The sequence below is a fragment of the Oncorhynchus gorbuscha genome, unplaced genomic scaffold (genome assembly GCF_021184085.1).
Source record: "Oncorhynchus gorbuscha isolate QuinsamMale2020 ecotype Even-year unplaced genomic scaffold, OgorEven_v1.0 Un_scaffold_5:::fragment_2:::debris, whole genome shotgun sequence".
Taxonomy (NCBI): Eukaryota; Metazoa; Chordata; class Actinopteri; order Salmoniformes; family Salmonidae; genus Oncorhynchus; species Oncorhynchus gorbuscha.
The window spans coordinates 81,438-104,275 of record NW_025745327.1 but is presented as its reverse complement, the minus strand read 5'-3'; the positions used below and the strand labels follow the sequence as shown (position 1 = coordinate 104,275).

Sequence of the window (22,838 nt, the reverse complement as noted above, 5' to 3'; positions counted from 1 at the left end):
TGTGAGAGGGACAGATTAGATAGACAGGGAATGAGGAGAAGGATAGAGAATGGAGTATGTGAAAGGGACAGATTAGATAGACAGGGAATGAGGAGAAGGGTAGAGAATGGAGTATGTGAAAGGGACAGATTAGATAGACAGGGAATGAGGAGAAGGATAGAGAATGGAGTATGTGAAAGGGACAGATTAGATAGACAGGGAATGAGGAGAAGGGTAGAGAATGGAGTATGTGAAAGGGACAGATTAGATAGACAGGGAATGAGGAGAAGGATAGAGAATGGAGTATGTGAAAGGGACAGATTAGATAGACAGGGAATGAGGAGAAGGATAGAGAATGGAGTATGTGAAAGGGACAGATTAGATAGACAGGGAATGAGGAGAAGGATAGAGAATGGAGTATGTGAGAGGGACAGATTAGATAGACAGGGAATGAGGAGGAGAAGGATAGAGAATGGAGTATGTGAAAGGGACAGATTAGATAGACAGGGAATGAGGAGAAGGGTAGAGAATGGAGTATGTGAGGGGGACAGATTAGATAGACAGGGAATGAGGAGAAGGATAGAGAATGGAGTATGTGAGAGGGACAGATTAGATAGACAGGGAATGAGGAGAAAGATAGAGAATGGAGTATGTGAGAGGGACAGATTAGATAGACAGGGAATGAGGAGAAGGGTAGAGAATGGAGTATGTGAGGGGGACAGATTAGATAGACAGGGAATGAGGAGGAGAAGGGTAGAGAATGGAGTATGTGAGAGGGACAGATTAGATAGACAGGGAATGAGGAGGAGAAGGGTAGAGAATGGAGTATGTGAGGGGACAGATTAGATAGACAGGGAATGAGGGGGAGAAGGATAGAGAATGGAGTACGTGAGAGGGACAGATTAGATAGACAGGGAATGAGGAGGAGAAGGATAGAGAATGGAGTATGTGAGGGGGACAGATTAGATAAGACAGGGAATGAGGAGGAGAAGGGTAGAGAATGGAGTATGTGAGAGGGACAGATTAGATAGACAGGGAATGAGGAGGAGAAGGATAGAGAATGGAGTATGTGAGAGGGACAGATTAGATAGACAGGGAATGAGGAGAAAGATAGAGAATGGAGTATGTGAGAGGGACAGATTAGATAGACAGGGAATGAGGAGGAGAAGGGTAGAGAATGGAGTATGTGAGAGGGACAGATTAGATAGACAGGGAATGAGGAGGAGAAGGGTAGAGAATGGAGTACGTGAGAGGGACAGATTAGATAGACAGGGAATGAGGAGGAGAAGGATAGAGAATGGAGTATGTGAGAGGGACAGATTAGATAGACAGGGAATGAGGAGGAGAAGGGTAGTGAATGGAGTACGTGAGAGGGACAGATTAGATAGACAGGGAATGAGGAGGAGAAGGGTAGAGAATGGAGTATGTGAGAGGGACAGATTAGATAGACAGGGAATGAGGAGGAGAAGGATAGAGAATGGAGTATGTGAGAGGGACAGATTAGATAGACAGGGAATGAGGAGGAGAAGGATAGAGAATGGAGTATGTGAGAGGGACAGATTAGATAAGACAGGGAATGAGGAGGAGAAGGATAGAGAATGGAGTACGTGAGAGGGACAGATTAGATAGACAGGGAATGAGGAGGAGAAGGATAGAGAATGGAGTATGTGAGAGGGACAGATTAGATAGACAGGGAATGAGGAGGAGAAGGATAGAGAATGGAGTATGTGAGAGGGACAGATTAGATAGACAGGGAATGAGGAGGAGAAGGGTAGAGAATGGAGTATGTGAGAGGGACAGATTAGATAGACAGGGAATGAGGAGGAGAAGGATAGAGAATGGAGTATGTGAGAGGGACAGATTAGATAGACAGGGAATGAGGAGGAGAAGGGTAGAGAATGGAGTATGTGAGAGGGACAGATTAGATAGACAGGGAATGAGGAGGAGAAGGATAGAGAATGGAGTATGTGAGAGGGACAGATTAGATAGACAGGGAATGAAGAGAAGGGTAGAAAATGGAGTATGTGAGGGGGACAGATTAGATAGACAGGGAATGAGGAGAAGGATAGAGAATGGAGTATGTGAGAGGGACAGATTAGATAGACAGGGAATGAGGAGAAAGATAGAGAATGGAGTATGTGAGAGGGACAGATTAGATAGACAGGGAATGAGGAGAAGGGTAGAGAATGGAGTATGTGAGGGGGACAGATTAGATAGACAGGGAATGAGGAGGAGAAGGGTAGAGAATGGAGTATGTGAGAGGGACAGATTAGATAGACAGGGAATGAGGAGGAGAAGGGTAGAGAATGGAGTACGTGAGGGGGACAGATTAGATAGACAGGGAATGAGGGGGAGAAGGATAGAGAATGGAGTATGTGAGGGGGACAGATTAGATAGACAGGGAATGAGGAGGAGAAGGGTAGAGAATGGAGTATGTGAGAGGGACAGATTAGATAGACAGGGAATGAGGAGGAGAAGGGTAGAGAATGGAGTACGTGAGGGGGACAGATTAGATAGACAGGGAATGAGGGGGAGAAGGATAGAGAATGGAGTACGTGAGAGGGACAGATTAGATAGACAGGGAATGAGGAGGAGAAGGATAGAGAATGGAGTATGTGAGAGGGACAGATTAGATAAGACAGGGAATGAGGAGGAGAAGGGTAGAGAATGGAGTATGTGAGAGGGACAGATTAGATAAGACAGGGAATGAGGAGGAGAAGGGTAGAGAATGGAGTACGTGAGAGGGACAGATTAGATAGACAGGGAATGAGGAGGAGAAGGATAGAGAATGGAGTATGTGAGAGGGACAGATTAGATAGACAGGGAATGAGGAGGAGAAGGATAGAGAATGGAGTATGTGAGAGGGACAGATTAGATAAGACAGGGAATGAGGAGGAGAAGGATAGAGAATGGAGTACGTGAGAGGGACAGATTAGATAGACAGGGAATGAGGAGGAGAAGGATAGAGAATGGAGTACGTGAGAGGGACAGATTAGATAGACAGGGAATGAGGAGGAGAAGGATAGAGAATGGAGTATGTGAGAGGGACAGATTAGATAAGACAGGGAATGAGGAGGAGAAGGGTAGAGAATGGAGTATGTGAGAGGGACAGATTAGATAGACAGGGAATGAGGAGGAGAAGGGTAGAGAATGGAGTTGGTGAGAGGGACAGATTAGATAGACAGGGAATGAGGAGGAGAAGGATAGAGAATGGAGTATGTGAGAGGGACAGATTAGATAAGACAGGGAATGAGGAGGAGAAGGGTAGAGAATGGAGTATGTGAGAGGGACAGATTAGATAAGACAGGGAATGAGGAGGAGAAGGGTAGAGAATGGAGTACGTGAGAGGGACAGATTAGATAGACAGGGAATGAGGAGGAGAAGGGTAGAGAATGGAGTACGTGAGGGGGACAGATTAGATAGACAGGGAATGAGGGGGAGAAGGATAGAGAATGGAGTACGTGAGGGGGACAGATTAGATAGACAGGGAATGAGGAGGAGAAGGATAGAGAATGGAGTATGTGAGAGGGACAGATTAGATAGACAGGGAATGAGGAGGAGAAGGATAGAGAATGGAGTATGTGAGAGGGACAGATTAGATAGACAGGGAATGAGGAGGAGAAGGATATAGAATGGAGTATGTGAGAGGGACAGATTAGATAGACAGGGAATGAGGAGGAGAAGGATAGAGAATGGAGTATGTGAGAGGGACAGATTAGATAGACAGGGAATGAGGAGGAGGAGAAGGATAGAGAATGGAGTATGTGAGAGGGACAGATTAGATAAGACAGGGAATGAGGAGGAGAAGGATAGAGAATGGAGTATGTGAGAGGGACAGATTAGATAAGACAGGGAATGAGGAGGAGAAGGGTAGAGAATAGAGTATGTGAGAGGGACAGATTAGATAGACAGGGAATGAGGAGGAGAAGGGTAGAGAATAGAGTATGTGAGAGGGACAGATTAGATAGACAGGGAATGAGGAGGGGAGAAGGGAATGAGGAGGAGAAGAGAATGGAGTATGTGAGAGGGACAGATTAGATAGACAGGGAATGAGGAGGAGAAGGATAGAGAATGGAGTATGTGAAAGGGACAGATTAGATAGACAGGGAATGAGGAGAAGGGTAGAGAATGGAGTATGTGAGGGGGACAGATTAGATAGACAGGGAATGAGGAGAAGGATAGAGAATGGAGTATGTGAGAGGGACAGATTAGATAGACAGGGAATGAGGAGAAAGATAGAGAATGGAGTATGTGAGAGGGACAGATTAGATAGACAGGGAATGAGGAGAAGGGTAGAGAATGGAGTATGTGAGGGGGACAGATTAGATAGACAGGGAATGAGGAGGAGAAGGGTAGAGAATGGAGTACGTGAGGGGGACAGATTAGATAGACAGGGAATGAGGGGGAGAAGGATAGAGAATGGAGTACGTGAGAGGGACAGATTAGATAGACAGGGAATGAGGAGGAGAAGGATAGAGAATGGAGTATGTGAGAGGGACAGATTAGATAGACAGGGAATGAGGAGGAGAAGGGTAGAGAATGGAGTATGTGAGAGGGACAGATTAGATAGACAGGGAATGAGGAGGAGAAGGGTAGTGAATGGAGTACGTGAGAGGGACAGATTAGATAGACAGGGAATGAGGAGGAGAAGGATAGAGAATGGAGTATGTGAGAGGGACAGATTAGATAAGACAGGGAATGAGGAGGAGAAGGATAGAGAATGGAGTACGTGAGAGGGACAGATTAGATAGACAGGGAATGAGGAGGAGAAGGATAGAGAATGGAGTATGTGAGAGGGACAGATTAGATAAGACAGGGAATGAGGAGGAGAAGGGTAGAGAATGGAGTATGTGAGAGGGACAGATTAGATAGACAGGGAATGAGGAGGAGAAGGGTAGAGAATGGAGTATGTGAGAGGGACAGATTAGATAGACAGGGAATGAGGAGGAGAAGGATAGAGAATGGAGTATGTGAGAGGGACAGATTAGATAAGACAGGGAATGAGGAGGAGAAGGATAGAGAATGGAGTATGTGAGAGGGACAGATTAGATAAGACAGGGAATGAGGAGGAGAAGGGTAGAGAATGGAGTACGTGAGAGGGACAGATTAGATAGACAGGGAATGAGGAGGAGAAGGGTAGAGAATGGAGTACGTGAGGGGGACAGATTAGATAGACAGGGAATGAGGGGGAGAAGGATAGAGAATGGAGTACGTGAGGGGGACAGATTAGATAGACAGGGAATGAGGAGGAGAAGGATAGAGAATGGAGTATGTGAGAGGGACAGATTAGATAGACAGGGAATGAGGAGGAGAAGGATAGAGAATGGAGTATGTGAGAGGGACAGATTAGATAGACAGGGAATGAGGAGGAGAAGGATATAGAATGGAGTATGTGAGAGGGACAGATTAGATAGACAGGGAATGAGGAGGAGAAGGATAGAGAATGGAGTATGTGAGAGGGACAGATTAGATAGACAGGGAATGAGGAGGAGGAGAAGGATAGAGAATGGAGTATGTGAGAGGGACAGATTAGATAAGACAGGGAATGAGGAGGAGAAGGATAGAGAATGGAGTATGTGAGAGGGACAGATTAGATAGACAGGGAATGAGGAGGAGAAGGATAGAGAATGGAGTATGTGAGAGGGACAGATTAGATAGACAGGGAATGAGGAGGAGAAGGATAGAGAATGGAGTATGTGAGAGGGACAGATTAGATAAGACAGGGAATGAGGAGGAGAAGGATAGAGAATGGAGTACGTGAGAGGGACAGATTAGATAGACAGGGAATGAGGAGGAGAAGGATAGAGAATGGAGTATGTGAGAGGGACAGATTAGATAAAACAGGGAATGAGGAGGAGAAGGGTAGAGAATGGAGTATGTGAGAGGGACAGATTAGATAGACAGGGAATGAGGAGGAGAAGGGTAGAGAATGGAGTATGTGAGAGGGACAGATTAGATAGACAGGGAATGAGGAGGAGAAGGATAGAGAATGGAGTATGTGAGAGGGACAGATTAGATAAGACAGGGAATGAGGAGGAGAAGGGTAGAGAATGGAGTATGTGAGAGGGACAGATTAGATAAGACAGGGAATGAGGAGGAGAAGGGTAGAGAATAGAGTATGTGAGAGGGACAGATTAGATAGACAGGGAATGAGGAGGAGAAGGGTAGAGAATAGAGTATGTGAGAGGGACAGATTAGATAGACAGGGAATGAGGAGGAGAAGGGTAGAGAATAGAGTATGTGAGAGGGACAGATTAGATAAGACAGGGAATGAGGAGGAGAAGGGTAGAGAATGGAGTATGTGAGAGGGACAGATTAGATAGACAGGGAATGAGGAGGAGAAGGGTAGAGAATGGAGTATGTGAGAGGGTTAGAGAGAAAGATCAGAACAGATATGATCATTCATCAGTCTATTGTTCGCTACAGTTCATTGTCATCAGGAAGTTACTCACGGGGTCCAGATCATTCTCAAAGTCCTCATCCTCGGCCCCGATGATGCTCATGGCTAGGTTAGACCACTGAGCCCCAAACGCTCCCCCCTACAGACAGAGACACAGTTAGACCACTGAGCCCCAAATGCTCCCCCCTACAGACAGAGACACAGTTAGACCACTGAGCCCCAAATGCTCCTCCCTACAGACAGAGACACAGTTAGACCACTGAGCCCCAAATGCTCCCCCCTACAGACAGAGACACAGTTAGACCACTGAGCCCCAAATGCTCCTCCCTACAGACAGAGTAGATCTGGGACAATAAACCGAAAATGATCGACACCGACCATACCGATCACTTATCGCCGGCATTTTGCTCATATCCATCATCACAATAAGTAGCCTATACTAGAGAAATGTGAGGTTTGAAATGAAATAAGTTTGCTAATGTGGGTGATTGATAATGGGACAATTTTTAAACTGTGGTGCACATTAATTTTATAAACCTATAGTTCTATTTATTATTATGATTCAATTCAGGCAATTAATTGTGATGTGGAGTTTTGGCACCATGAGGAGACAGAAAAGAGAGAGAGGACATTACATCATCTGACACCACCACAACCTGCTGAGTGACACTGCAAAGGTCAACCCACACCGACCTCGGCCTCACCCACCACACACACTTACAGTATATATTTATATATTTCCTTCTTGACTTTAAGTGTGTGTGGTGGGTGAGGGGCAACCCTGGTCCTGGAGGGCCGCAGGCACTTCATGGTTTTGGTTTAACTGACCTGGTAGACCAGGTGTGTTGATGTTAGACAATCACTGAACTGATCAATTAGGTCAGGTGTGGTGCCTAGTTTTGACAAAATCCTGCAGTACCTGCGGCCCTCCAGGAACAGGGTTGCCGACCCCTGACCTAGTCTATAGGACCCCATAATCACACTACTAAAGCCTTGTTCACACTGCAGGCCTTAATGCTCAAATCCATTTTAGAATACTGACTGTCCAAACAGCAAGTTACAAGTGACCAAATCATGTGTGTTCAGACAGCAGTCATTAGCTGACACGGCCAAGCAAGTTGTCATAGTAACCACTGGTGTGTGGCAGTGGTGTAGCAAAGATTTTTTATTACTAAACCAAGATAGACCACAGCCTGTCGCTTCAAATGGAAACAAATTAGTCATAGTGGGCAGGAGGAGGTGGGCAGAGCCAAGCACAAGTTGGTGAGATTCTATTGGCTCGTTCTAGCACACATTTGCATATTTCCATTAAGGAATGCCTACTCTGTGAAGTGTGCAATAACTCAATTCACCTTTTCACTGGTTCTAAACAATGCCATTTTTTAAAACCTTAGCAAAGGGGAAAGTCTAGACAACTTTGTCCACTCTGTTCGCAAGAGATTATAGTTTTGGGAACAGAAAACTGTATTGAGATCAAATGTTTAATCATTGATAAAATTTACAGAATGTCGGCCACTGGGCTTCCGCTCACTGCCATATTTGGTAGTGAGTGGGAACACCAAGTGGATGCTTCACATTTATACATCCGGTGAAATATCTTCCTCATTGTTCCATCTGTGGGTGTACGCAGACTGGTGGTGGTGCCCGTGTTTCCTATCACTCAGAAGTTATGTATCAAGTTAAAGTGGCTACCCTTGGGCGGCAGGGTAGCCTAGTGGTTAGAGGTTGCAAGTTCATATCCCCGAGCTGGCAAGGTACAAATCTGTCGTTCTGCCCCTGAACAAGGCAGTTCACCCACTGTTCCTAGGCCGTCATTGAAAATAAGAATTTGTTCTTAACTGACTTACCTAGTTAAATAAATGTTTAAAAAATAAACAACAATGCCTGCCATGGACGTTTCCCAGTTGCTTTGAATGTTCAGAATCATAGTGTAAGAACAATTAAAGCCTCAAAGGATAAGACGGTCCAGCTTTCAAAAGGAGTACTTTTTGGCTGGCCACAGCAGTCAACTAACTAGCTAGGTAGCGGTTAGCTTTCTAGCACATTCACTAATTTGCTTGTCAAACTGTCAAAATATGCCAAATAACTGTCGAAAACCCACTTGAGGGCAAATAAATCAGATTTGACTGTTCTAAACTCTGCTTGGGGGGAATGGGGAAAACTCTGCTTGGGGAAGGGGGTAAACTCTTGTAAACTTGGGGAAGGGGGTAAACTCTGCTTGGGGAAGGGGGTAAACTCTGCTTGGGGAAGGGGGTAAACTCTGCTTGGGGAAGGGGGTAAACTCTGCTTGGGGAAGGGGGTAAACTCTGCTTGGGGAAGGGGGTAAACTCTGCTTGGGGAAGGGGGTAAACTCTGCTTGGGGAAGGGGGTAAACTCTGCTTGGGGTAAACTCTGCTTGGGGAAGGGGGTAAACTCTGCTTGGGGAAGGGGCTTGGGGAAGGGGGTAAACTCTGCTTGGGGAAGGGGGTAAACTCTGCTTGGGGAAGGGGTAAACTCTGCTTGGGGAAGGGGGGGGGTAAACTCTGCTTGGGGAAGGGGGTAAACTCTGCTTGGGGAAGGGGTAAACTCTGCTTGGGGAAGGGGGTAAACTCTGCTTGGGGAAGGGGGTAAACTCTGGTTAGGGCCTTTGCTTGCTTATCACGACAGGTCATTACTGACGCAATTGACTGCAAGAATATACAGGGGCCAATTTGAATTCTCCAATCAATTTTTGGAGAATGGCTAAATATCTAGCGCCATTAAAATCCTGGAGTGTTTGACTAATTAAGTAGAATCAAGGTGCTTTCTGCAAATCACAAATTCCTCTTCCTCCAGGCTCCTCTGAAACATTTAGATTTGGGATCGTAGCTTGGAGGGAGTTAGAGAGAGGGATACATATTTTAACCCAGGGGAAACAGTTGGACATGCCTTGCCAGAACCCAGTTTACAGCTGAGCATTCAACAAAGTTTAACTAATAATGCCCTGAGGGAGATGGGTCCCCGTGAGAACTTCTGTAGCTCAGTTGGTAGAGCATGGCGCTTGTAACGCCAGGGTAGTGGGTTCGATTCCCGGGACCACCCATACGTAGAATGTATGCACACATGACTGTAAGTCGCTTTGGATAAAAGTGTCCGCTAAATGGCATATATTATTATTATTATTATAACTCACAAGTCAGTGACAGCTAGTCCAGAAACAACCCCCAAACCTTAAACTCTACCCTTAGACCCTAGGTTACACCTTCAGTATTTGCAGATCTGTAGACTGTAGGAATGGAATACGCTACACCAGCAAAAACTTCTGCAATAACTTCTTTAAACGCATGTGTGTGAATGAGGATGTGAGCAGGTGGGTGTGGGCCTGTGAAAGTGTAAAACATATTTTGTAGAAAGAGTTCAGAGTATCTAGATGACTGAGGTGCGATAGCAGCAAATGTGCGTTGGGTTTGAGAGTGAGGTTAGGTAAGTGACAGAGACTAAAATAGCACATTGTCTTGTAAGGAGAAGTGGTGTTGCTGGTATTAGTTCAGAGGCTTTAGGGGTCAAGGAGAGAGATGGAAAAATGGAGTAGAAGGAGGAGAGAACATGTGGTCATTCACTGTCATGTGTAGAGGTAAGTAAACCAGAGAACTGAGTGGAATGCACAAACGTGCACCAACACATGCACAAAGTAGGGTGAAATAATCCCACACACCAGTTGGTAAACCTTCCTCTCAGCACAACACATACCGACCTCCACTGTTAGTAGCCTGAATCAACCAATGCCTGGGCTGCACTTACAGTAATCTTGTTCACCACACACACTTCTGCCCAATGCTATGTGGAATTAGCCTGGGAACGAGGTTGCATGTAAAGTAACACCGCTGCAGTAGCCCAACTGTACAGTTACATCACCATGGCTACCACAGAGGCTGAATGCCCTGCTGCCTGGTGGAACTATGAAATGCTGTCACATGAAGTAGTATCCCCCACTACAGTGCAAACATGGGGAGTCTGCTGTTACAGACAGTGTTGGGATATTATAGCTTAAATCTGAGAGGGTCTGTGTGAGGGTCCCTTCTACTCTCCTCTCCTGACATACTGAACATTCCACAGCATGGCACCAGACTACACCAGTCTCTTCCCCTTCTCATCTCCTTGACTTCTCGTCACCCTTTCCTTCTCATCCCGATACATGAAAAGGGCTGGATGGGGCTGTTCTGACAGTGAGGAAAGGAGAGAAACTATTACAGACTATTGGGATTAGACTTGGTGAGGAAAGGAGACAAGGAGAGGAAGTTTATTCAGGCCATTATTGGGACGTGGCCCAGAAGAGCAGGAGAGCCCTGGAGCTCCCGAGGCAGCTGTGCCACTCCTCCCACGCTCCTCTCCCCCCTCCCCTTTCGTCACATTCCAACAATAATTAGCTAGGTGTCAGCTGGCATCAATCTATTGATAGCTATCAGGCATACGTGCCGCTATACTTGGGTGTTTCTGTGTGTGAATGTGCTGGGGAGGGCTTGTGTGTGCGTCTATTATAAAGCACCTGTTACAACTCCTAAACGCCCCTTCTTCAGGACCCTGTCTTTTAAAGATAATTCGTAAAAATCCAAATAACTTCACAGATCTTCATTGTAAAGGGTTCAAACACTGTTTCCTATGCTTGTTCAATGAACAATAAACTATTAATGAACATGCACCTGTGGAACGGTCGTTAAGACAATAACAGCTTACAGACCGTAGGCAATTTAGGTCACAGTTATGCAAATTTAGGACACTAAAGAGGCCTTTCTACTGACTCTGAAAAACACACACAAAAAAAGATGCCCAGGGTCCCTGCTAATCTGTGTGAATGTGCCTTAGGCATGCAGCAAGGAGGCATGAGGACTGTAGATGTGGCCAGAGCAATAAATTGCAATCTCCGTACTGTGAGACGCCTAAAACAGCACAGTAACAAAAACAACTGCCCCAGTTACACCAGGAACGTACAACCCCTCCATCAGTGCTCAGACTGTCCGCAATAAGCTGAGAGAGGCTGGACTGAGGGCTTGTAGGCCTGTTGTAAGGCAGGTCCTAAACAGATATCACCGGCAACAACGTCGCCTATGGGCCTATACTCCGGAGCGGGATCGATTTGGAAGTGGAGGGTCCGTCATGGTCTGGGGCGATGTGTCACAGCATCATCAGACTGAGCTTGTTGTCACTGCAGGCAATCTCAATGCTGTGCGTTACAGGGAAGACATCATCCTCCCTCATGTGGTACCCTTCCTGCAGGCTCATTCTAACATGACCCTCCAGCATGACAATGCCACCAGCCATACTGCTCGTTCTGTGCGTGATTTCCTGCAAGACAGGAATGTCAGTGTTCTGCCATGGCCAGTGAAGAGTCTGGATCACAATCTAATTGAGCACGTCTGGGACCTGTTGGATCAGAGGGTTTTATGAATTCCCCCCAGAAGTGGAAGAGTGGGGTAACATCTCACAGTAGGAACTGTCAAATCTGGTGCAGTCCATGAGGAGGAGATGCACTGCAGTACTTAACGCAGCTGGTGCCCACACCAGATACTGACTGTTACTTTTGATTTTGACCCCCCTTTTGTTCAGGGACACATTATTCCATTTCTGATAGTCACATATTTGTGGAACTTATTCAGTTTATTTCTCAGTTGTTGAATCTTGTTATGTCCATACAAATATTTACACATGTTAAGTCTCCTGAAAATAAACGCAGTTGACAAGTGAGAGGATGTTTCTTTTTTTGCTGAGTTTATCTCCATTTCCCTTGAAACTCATTCATATTATATGGTTATTCAACATGTTTTGTTTTACAGCATTTCTTGATTCCACCAGGCAGGTCACTGTGAGAGAGTTTTAATAATAACCACTGAGTCACTGTTACACCAGCTCTAGCACCAAGACCACAATCCCCATTGTGTAACCGTTTGAGCAAACACAACACCCACCGTGTCACTATTTACACAACCAATAAGAATGCAGGACACGAATGGGCCAATGGATGAAGCCTTAGACAGACCCTTATGCAGTGGTGGAAAAAGTACTCAATTGTCATACTTGAGTAAAAGTAAAGATATTTGAGTCGTTTTCTATTAAGGTAAAAGTCACCCAGTAAAATACTACTTGAGTAAAAATCTAAAACTATTTTGTTTTAAATATAGTTAAGTGTCAAAGGTAAATGGAATTGCTAAAATGTATTTAAGAATCAAAAGTAAAAGTATAAATAATTTCAAATTCCTTATATTCATTTTCTTTACAACACGCAGACATAATTTACAAACAAAGCATGTGCGTTTAGTGAGTCCGCCAGGTCAGAGGCAGTTGGGATGAGCACGTTCTCTTGATAAGTGTGTGAATCGGATCATTTTCCTGTCAAAATGTAACAAGTACTTTTGGGTGTCAAGGAAAAAGTATGGAGTAAAAAGTACATTATTTTCTTTAGGAATGTATTGGAATAAAAGTAAAAGTTGACAAAAATACAAATAGTAAAGTAGATACCCCAAAAAACTACTTAAGTAGTACTTTAATGTATTTTTACTTAAGTACTTTACACCACTGCCCTTATGTGACTGGTGAGAGTCATATAGTACAAATAAAAGCAACAAAGAGAACGAGGGTTCTACAGTATCTATCAATCATAGAACCCAGTCTTTCATCCCATCTGAAAACATAAAGCATTTATAAGTACCAAACATCCATTCATTGTGTCGGCTTAGGTCACTCTTCACCCCAAACACCCGGTCCCGCACAATAGCCTGTGTCCGGTCCCCTGTGCCACTATGACAGCATGGCCCTGAAATAGAGCAGAGCCCTAATGGAAGCTCAGCTGTGTCTGTGCTCTTTTTATCTGGCCTTCTCATCAGGCAAGGCTTCATTGCACTGAATGAGTCCGGGCTTCTCTGGGGTCCTATGGCCCTGGCCGGGCTCCGGGGGGGTGTCCCCAGAGGCGCCTGAGTAGAAAAGGAGCGGGAGGCACACAGACAGGAAGTGGGTGTAATTTCCTCAGGAAACGATAAGAGCCATTTCCTGTTCGACCTGTCTGCAAGAGTCATGTTGAGAGATCGAGAGAGCGAAAGAGAAGACGAGAGAGAGGAGGGAGATGAGGAAGGGAGGAGAAGGGATGAGGAGACGATAGAAGAGAGAGAGAGAGAGAGAGATAGAGAGAGAGAGAGAGAGAGAGAGAGAGAGAGAGAGAGAGAGAGAGAGAGAGAGAGAGAGAGAGAGATGCGTGATGGTGTACAAAATGAGAAAGAGAGAAAGAAAGATAGAAAGAGGAAGGATGGAGCATGGCAGAGGGGAACAAGGTCAGGGGTGAGATTAAGAAATGACACCCTTCTCTTTACTTGAACTGTGCTCATCACCTCTGTCACTCAGGAGAGGAAGTTGGCAAATATTTCATGAACGAAATCAACGGAAGAAAGATGATTGAGAAACAGAGAGTCGAGGACACGTGGGTAACACTGAGATAAGGTGTGAGGAGCACAGTGAGGCCCTAGTACTGCTGCCTGCCTGCCACCATGTGTGCAGAGGGGGGGGGGGGTGTATCAAATCAAATTGTATTTGTCACATGCTTCATAAACAACAGGTGTTGTCTAACAGTGAAATGCTTACGGGCCCTTCCCAACAATGCTTACTTACAGTTCATTCATTAACCTAACAAAAATACAATGTGTGTGGTGTGTTGGGCAATGCAGGGACTGAAGTGTGAAATTCCTGGGCTAACTCAGGTTAATGAAGGATAATCATTCATAGCTGACAACTGTTGCAACACCACTGTGGTCAACACATTTACATCAACACTGCAGATTACACACGACAGTTCAGATTAGATACATTGATATTCCAACTGCATGTGAGATTAGGGATTAAATACAGTTGAAGTCAGAAGTTTACATACACCTTAACCAAATACATTTACTCAGTTTTTCACAATTCCTGACATTGAATCAGAGTACAAATTGCGTTTTAGGTCAGTTAGGATCACCACTTTATTTTAAGAAGGTGAAATGTCAGAATAACAGCAGAGATAATGATTTAATACAACATTTATTTATTTCATAACATTCCCAGTGGGTCAGAAGTTATCATAACACTCAATTAGTATTTGGTAGCATTACCTTTAAATTGTTTAACTTGGGTCAAACGTTTTGGGTTGCCTTCAACAAGCTTCCCAAAATAAGTTGGGTGAATTTTGGCCCATTCCTCCTGACAAAGCTGGTGTAACTGAGTCAGGTTTGTAGGCCTCCTTGCTCGCACACACTTTTTCAGTTCTGCCCACACATTTTCTGTAGGACTGAGGTCAGGGCTTTGTGATGGCCACCTTGACTTTGTTGTCCTTAAGCCATTTTACCACAACTTTGGAAGAATGCTTGGGGTCATTGTCCATTTGGAAGACTCATTCGCGACCAAGCTTTAACTTCCTGACTGATGTCTTGAGATGTTGCTTCAATATATCCACATCATTTTCCGTCCTCATGATGTCATCTATTTTGTGAAGTGCACCAGTCCCTCCTGCAGCAAAGCACCCCCACAACATGATACTGTCACCCCCGTGCTTCACGGTTGGGATGGTGTTCTTCAGCTTGCAAGCCTCCCCTTTTCCCTCCAAATATAACAATGGTCATTATGGCCAAACAGTTCTATTTTTGTTTCATCAGACCAGAGGACATTTCTCCAAAAATTATAATCTTTGTCCCCATGTGCAGTCTGGCATTTTATGGCGGGTTTGGAGCAGTGGCTTCTACCTTGCTGAGCAGCCTTTCAGGTTATGTCGATATAGGACTCGTTTTACTGTGGATATAGATAGTTTTGTACCCGTTTCCTCCAGCATCTTCACAAGGTCCTTTGCTGTTGTTCTGGGATAGATTCGCACTTTTCACACCAATGGTCATCTCTAGGAGACAGAACACGTCTCCTTCCTGAGGGGAATGGCGGTTGCGTGGTCCCATGGTGTTTATACTTGTGTACTATTGATATACAGATGAACGTGGTACCTTCAGGCGTTTGGAAATTGCTCCCAAAGATGAACCAAACTTCTACAAAAACAATTCTGAGGTCTTGGCTTATTTCTTTAGATTTTCCCATGATGTCAAGCAAAGAGGCACTGAGTTTGAAGGTAGGCCTTGAAATACATCCACAGGTACACCTCCAATTGACTCAAATGATGTCCATTAGCCTATCAGAAGCTTCTAAAGCCATTACATAATTTTCTGGACTTTTCCAAGCTGTTTAAAGGCACAGTCAACTTAGTGTATGTAAACTTCTGACCCACTGAAATTGTGATACAGTGAATTACAAGTGAAATAATCTGTCTGCATAAAGTAGATGTGCTGACTGGTTTGCCAAAACAAGAAATTTGTGGAGTGGTTGAAAAACAAGTTTAATGACTCCAATCTAAGTGTATAGAAACCTCTGACCAACTGTAGGTACAAACATTTCCCCAAATTAGTCATACATATATACAACTCAATGTCAAGAGATAACTAGCTACTAGAACAGTTTACTGCCTGGCCTTGTAACTATTTGTAGGGTTAATCAGTACATAGTATTGATTAAAAAGAGATTGTCATTCACAATACAACATACTGTAGTATCAGACTCTGGACCTAAGTGGATGTTTCAAAAGAGAGAGATCTAACACAGAAGAAAGAACCAACAGAGGCAAAGAGATGAGAATGAAAGAGTAAAAGGAGAGAACAGAGAGAGAGGTAAAGAGAGAGGTAAAGAGAGAGAGGTAGAGAGAGAGGTAAAGAGAGAGGTAAAGAGAGAGAGGTAGAGAGAGAGCGAGGGAGAGAGAGAGGTAGAGAGAGAGGTAAAGAGAGAGAGGTAAAGAGAGAGGTAAAGAGAGAGAGGTAAGAGAGAGAGGTAGAGAGAGAGGTAAAGAGAGAGGTAAAGAGAGAGAGGTAGAGAGAAAGAGAGAGGTAGAGGTAGAGAGCGAGGAGAGAGAGAGGTAGAGAGAGAGGTAAAGAGAGAGGTAAAGAGAGAGAGGTAGAGAGAGAGCGAGGGAGAGAGAGAGTAAAGAGAGAGAGAGAGAGGTAAAGAGAGAGAGAGGGAGAGGTAAAGAGAGAGAGAGGGAGAGAGAGAGCGAGAGGTAGAGAGAGAGAGCGAGAGGTAGAGAGAGAGAGAGGGAGAGAGAGAGAGGAGAGAGAGAGAGAGAGAGCGAGGGAGAGAGAGAGAGCGAGAGTAGAGAGAGAGAGAGAGAGAGAGAGAGAGAGAGAGAGAGAGAGAGAGAGAGCGAGAGAGAGAGAGGTAGAGAGAGAGAGCGAGAGAGAGAGGTAGAGAGAGAGAGCGAGAGGTAGAGAGAGAGAGAGAGAGAGAGAGAGAGAGAGAGAGAGAGAGAGAGAGAGCAGAGAGAGAGAGAGGTAGAGAGAGAGAGCGAGAGGTAGAGAGAGGAGGCAGAGAGAGAGAGAGGCAGAGAGAGAGAGGCAGAGAGTGAAAGAGTGAGAGAGAGAGAGAGGCAGAGAGTGAAAGAGTGAGGTAGAGAGAACGCGAGGCAGAGAGAGAGAGTGAGGTAGAGAGTGAGAGTGAGGTAGAGAGAGAGAGAGAGAGAGTAGAGAGAGAGAGAGAGAGAGAGAGAGAGAGAGAGAGAGAGAGAGAGAGAGAGAGAGAGAGAGAGAGAGAGAGAGAGAGAGAGAGAGAGAGAGAGAGAGAGAGAGAGAGCGAGAGAGAGAGTAGAGAGGTAGAGAGAGGAGCAGAGAGAGAGAGGCAGAGAGTGAAAGAGTGAGAGGTAGAGAGAGAGAGGTAGAGAGAGAGCAGAGAGAGAGAGGCAGAGAGAGAGAGAGGAGGCAGAGAGAGAGAGTGAGGAGGAGAGAGAGAGAGAGAGAGAGAGAGAGAGAGAGAGAGAGAGAGAGAGAGAGAGAGAGAGAGAGAGAGAGAGAGAGAGAGAGAGAGAGAGAGAGAGGTAGAGAGAGAGTGAGAGGTGAGAGGAGAGAGCGAGAGGTAGAGAGAGAGAGAGAGGTAGAGAGAGAGAGAGAGAGGTAGAGAGAGAGAGAGAGAGAGAGAGAGAGAGAGAGAGAGAGAGAGAGAGAGAGAGAGAGAGAGAGAGAGAGAGTAGAGAGAGAGAGAGAGAGAGAGAGAGAGAGAGAGAGAGAGAGAGAGAGAGAGAGAGAGAGAGAGAGAGAGAGAGAGAGGTAGAGAGAGAGAGAGCGAGAGGTAGAGAGAGGTAGAGAGAGAGAGAGAGGCAGAGAGAGAGAGGCAGAGAGTGAGGTAGAGAGGGAAAGAGTGAGGTAGAGAGAGAGGTAGAGAGAGAGAGTGAGGTAGAGAGAGAGAGTGGTAGAGAGAGAGAGAGGTAGAGAGAGAGAGAGGTAGAGAGAGAGAGAGAGAGGAGAGAGAGAGAGAGAGAGAGGTAGAGAGAGAGAGAGAGAGAGAGAGAGAGAGAGAGAGAGAGAGAGAGAGAGAGAGAGAGAGAGAGAGAAAGGAGAGAGAGAGAGAGGCAGAGAGAGAGGTAGAGAGAGAGCGAGGTAGAAAGAACAAGGTAGAGAGAGAGGTAGAGAGAGAGGTAGAGACAGCTAGGCTGAAAGTGGTGTGAATATACCCTCATACCACATCCTCTACCCATCCCTCTTTCAGTCCACTTCTCTCGCTCTCTTCCTTCCCTCCCCGTACTCTCTTCTCCCCTCCCTCTCCACCTTCAAATCAATCTCAATCGCCAGGTCGCAGTTGTAAATGAGAACTTGTTCTCAACTTGACTACCTGGTTAAATAAAGGCGAAATAAAATTACAAATCAATCTTGGTTGGTATGGCCACTCCAATACAGCCAAGCCACTCGTGACCAGAACAGTAGAGCCAATTACGTAATTTAGCAGCCATTACGCACTGGCTAACATAAGACTAGCAACTCAAAAAATCCCCTGCATCTCTTTCTCTGTCCCTATTGCCTAACCCTTAATGCCAAAATATACTTCCATACCCCTGACAACTCCTTGGCATTACTTTCCCTACCCCCTATTTTTCTCTTGCTCTCCACGTAAGTGGTCACTGTTTCAAGCTTTATGGAAACATTGAATAGACGAGGGCCAAACGACTGTCATGGAATGGGTTCGCAGTGAGCCTCCCGCCTATTTAACTGCTTCCAAATGTGTGTGTGTGCTGGTGTGTGTGTGTCTGGATAGTAGGGTAATTGCGCAGGCCAAACACAGAGGCCTTTGATTACCATTTGGGTCGTGGAGAAACATTCTCATTCATTCAGAAGGCATGTATGTGTGTGTGTGATTGTGTTGGCAGGCCACGTTTCACCACCCCTATGACCAGTGGTGGCTGATGAGGACTTGAGGACTGCAGCACATAAAGCAGCTATGTCCGGCCAGAGTGTTGGAAGAGCTTTCCCAGAATCCCAATCTGAGCTGGCTCTGAACATGGAGGTAGCAATACCACCGCCCCTCCATGACGGTACGGCCCACATAACTCACCAACCATGCAACGCAGTCCTGCTGCATTCACATCCTCCATCTTAACATCGCTCTATTACTGAGGCACCATGAACCACATACTGCAGCTAGCATCACTATTGGACATTTCTGTTACATTTCTCAGTGAAAATGGCCTAATAATTACTCTCTTCAGATTTAGTCATACAGCTCTGTCTCCCCTTTTTCTAACCAGACTTTTAGAACTTAATGTGTATACAACTCATTCAGAGATGTAAATGTTAAGATAGTGTCATGTCCTAGGGCCCCTTCTCGTTGATTACACTGGAAACCTCATCAGCCCTGCTGTACTGTCAACATGGAGGGGTAAACCTCCACTCTTGTTCAAGTCCCACTTCTTGCAAGTTATCCCACCCACCCCTATCCCTCTCTCTCCAGTCATCCATCCCCAAGAGTAAACACAGTCCATGAAGCCCAGTCTTTTCCACCCTGACCCAGGGAATGAAAGAGCTCCTTCTCTCCCTCCTGTTCTCTACCAGTCTGACTCACATTCTGACTGAGGGGCAGAGCTGTTTCCATGTCACACCTGTCTGTATGTCTGCCAGCCAACACAAAAAGAGACACACAAACACACGGCCTAATACAAAGACATAATACACAGACAACTGTACACCACATACAGTATGTACAATTAGACTATGTGCGTGCACACACACACACACACACGCACACACACACACACACACACACACACACACACACACACACACACACACACAAACACAAAGACACAATCAGGGCTTGGGTATGTCACCACCTTGCACACATCTCCTTCACACATGTTCAGCTCCATTCCTCTGTCTCTACCTTGTGTATCAGAGGACAGTGGGTTGGTCCTGGACTGTTCTGAACTAAATGGCTGTGCTACAGGGCTGACACAGCACACTGACAGACAGGAGAGAGAGATAAGCACTTCTACTGTACAAGCTGACAGTAAACCAGAGCTACCTGTGTTCACCTGAGAATATCCCTGAGCTAGGCTACCTGAGAATAACCCTGAGCTAGGCTACCTGAGAATGACCCTGAGCTAGGCTACCTGAGAATGACCCTGAGCTAGGCTACCTGAGAATGACCCTGAGCTAGGCTACCTGAGAATGACCCTGAGCTAGGCTACCTGAGAATGACCCTGAGCTAGGCTACCCTACATTTACATTTAAGTCATTTAGCAGACGCTCTTATCCAGAGCGACTTACAAATTGGTGCATTCACCTTATGACATCCAGTAGAACAGTCACTTTACAATAGTGCATCTAAATCTTAAAGGGAGGGGGTGAGAAGGATTACTTATCCTACCTGAGAATGACCCTGAGCTAGGCTACCTGAGAATGACCCTGAGCTAGGCTACCTGGGAATGACCCTGAGCTAGGCTACCTGGGAATGACCCTGAGCTAGGCTACCTGGGAATGACCCTGAGCTAGGCTACCTGAGAATGACCCTGAGCTAGGCTACCTGAGAATGACCCTGAGCTAGGCTACCTGAGAATGACCCTGAGCTAGGCTACCTGGGAATGACCCTGAGCTAGGCTACCTGGGAATGACCCTGAGCTAGGCTACCTGGGAATGACCCTGAGCTAGGCTACCTGGGAATGACCCTGAGCTAGGCTACCTGAGAATAACCCTGAGCTAGGCTACCTGAGAATAACCCTGAGCTAGGCTACCTGAGAATAACCCTGAGCTAGGCTACCTGAGAATATCCCTGAGCTAGGCTACCTGAGAATATCCCTGAGCTAGGCTACCTGAGAATATCCCTGAGCTAGGCTACCTGAGAATAACCCTGAGCTAGGCTACCTGAGAATGACCCTGAGCTAGGCTACCTGAGAATCACCCTGAGCTAGGCTACCTGAGAATATCCCTGAGCTAGGCTACCTGAGAATAACCCTGAGCTAGGCTACCTGAGAATAACCCTGAGCTAGGCTACCTGAGAACCATCACCCACCCTGCCGTTACAATCTCCACTTATTACAAATACACGTCTCATTTAACTGTCGTCTGGAATGCACACTAGGCTAATTGCAAACGGACATACAGTATGCACACACTGATGAACACACACGGTTCTGGGTTAGAAGGTGCTCAGCTTCATCTTGCTCAAGGCCAGGATTAGTGCTGCTGCTTTCAGATCCTTCCGTCATGCCAGGGAGATGCAGGACGGCATAGCGCACACACACACGAGAGTGGCACTCAGTTGGTAGAGCATGGCGCTTGTAACGCCACATCCCGGGACCACCCATACGTAGAATGTATGCACACATGACTGTAAGTCGCTTTGGATAAAAGCGTCTGCTAAATGGCATATATTAGAATCGGCACTGCAGATTACACTTCTCAACATGCCTTTATAGCTAAACCGAACAGCATGTTTGACATGTTTGAGATGTTTTTTTTTCTAAGAAAGACAAGTAGTCCTATAGGGAATCCCTAGTAGTTGCCCCTTTGTCCAGAGGGACAGCCCCCTGGCTGTTGCATTGTGGGTAGTAGGCTATATTCCACCATCTGCTTGTTGTCTGGTCGTAACCCTCTGGCCTAGTTACTGAGCTCAGTGTATCTCAGCTGTAACTACACTAGGCCTAATCAAGCACTGGGATTCCTCTATTAATGCCCTGAGAGAATAGGAATGTGCACCTGAGAGAATAGGAATGTGTACCTGAGAGAATAGGATTGTGTACCTGAGAGAATAGGAATGTGTACCGAGAGAATAGGAATGTGTACCCGAGAGAATAGGAATGTGTACCTGAGAGAATAGGATTGTGTACCTGAAAGAATAGGAATGTGTACCTGAGAGAATAGGAATGTGTACCCGAGAGAATAGGAATGTGTACCTAAGAGAATAGGAATGTGTACCTGAAAGAATAGGATTGTGTACCTGAAAGAATAGGATTGTGTACCTGAAAGAATAGGATTGTGTACCTGAAAGAATAGGATTGTGTACCTGAAAGAATAGGATTGTGTACCTGAGAGAATAGGAATGTGTACCCGAGAGAATAGGAATGTGTACCCGAGAGAATAGGAATGTGTACCCGAGAGAATAGGAATGTGTACTCGAAAGAATAGGAATGTGTACCCGAGAGAATAGGAATGTGTACCTGAGAGAATAGGAATGTGTACCTGAGAGAATAGGAATGTGTACCTGAGAGAATAGGAATGTGTACCTGAGAGAATAGGAAGGTGTACCTGAGAGAATAGGATTGTGTACCTGAGAGAATAGGAATGTGTACCTGAGAGAATAGGAATGTGTACCTGAGAGAATAGGAATGTGTACCTGAGAGAATAGGAATGTGTACCTGAGAGAATAGGAATGTGTACCTGAGAGAATAGGAAGGTGTACCTGAGAGAATAGGAAGGTGTACCTGAGAGAATAGGAAGGTGTACCTGAGAGAATAGGAAGGTGTACCTGAGAGAATAGGAATGTGTACCTGAGAGAATAGGAATGTGTACCTGAGAGAATAGGAATGTGTACTTGAGAGAGGGATGGTGTACCTGAGAGAATAGGATTGTGTACCTGAGAGAATAGGATTGTGTACCTCAGAGAGGGATTGGCGGCGGGTGAGGAGTGTGTGTGTGTGCGTGCATTTGTTAGGGCTGGGCATTATGGCCTAGAAATCATATCTCCATTTTTTCTAACTTATGGGCGATTCACGATATATACAGTTTCTCTAAACAGGGTTTGTTGTACAATTAAAGGTAAAATACACTGCATTTCAAACAGTCAGCAATAATCTAATGAATTCAGAACTTGTACAATTATACCTAGAATAAATATAAGCCTTCAACAACCATAAAACGCACTAATTATTTAATCAAAATAGTTTAACATGCTTTTTTACAATAATCACTGATCTGGCTTTCAAGTCTGTCTATGAAAATGTCATTTTTATTACAAATCATGCACATTCACTAATAATGACTCACTTCTTGTAGCAAGGACTATAGAAAATTAACACCGGTCTCATCAACAACCTCTCAAGCACACATGCTAGCGAGAAGCCAGCAAATCTTTATATTTCAACTTCAGCCAACTTGAATCTATTTGCTAACAAGGTCTAACAGTTGAATTGTTATGA

At 45.4% G+C, this 22,838-nt stretch overlaps 1 protein-coding gene across 1 annotated transcript in view; it reads right to left on the bottom strand.

Annotated features, from left to right (window-relative positions):
• LOC124018383 (rho guanine nucleotide exchange factor 1-like) overlaps nucleotides 1-22,838 on the bottom strand; it is a 101,317-nt gene that overhangs the window by 73,925 nt on the left and 4,554 nt on the right. Inside the window, exon 2 of the mRNA XM_046333671.1 lies at nucleotides 6,432-6,518. Within this exon, the coding sequence (XP_046189627.1) occupies nucleotides 6,432-6,518 (87 nt within the window). The remainder of the gene's footprint in view (nucleotides 1-6,431; nucleotides 6,519-22,838) is intronic.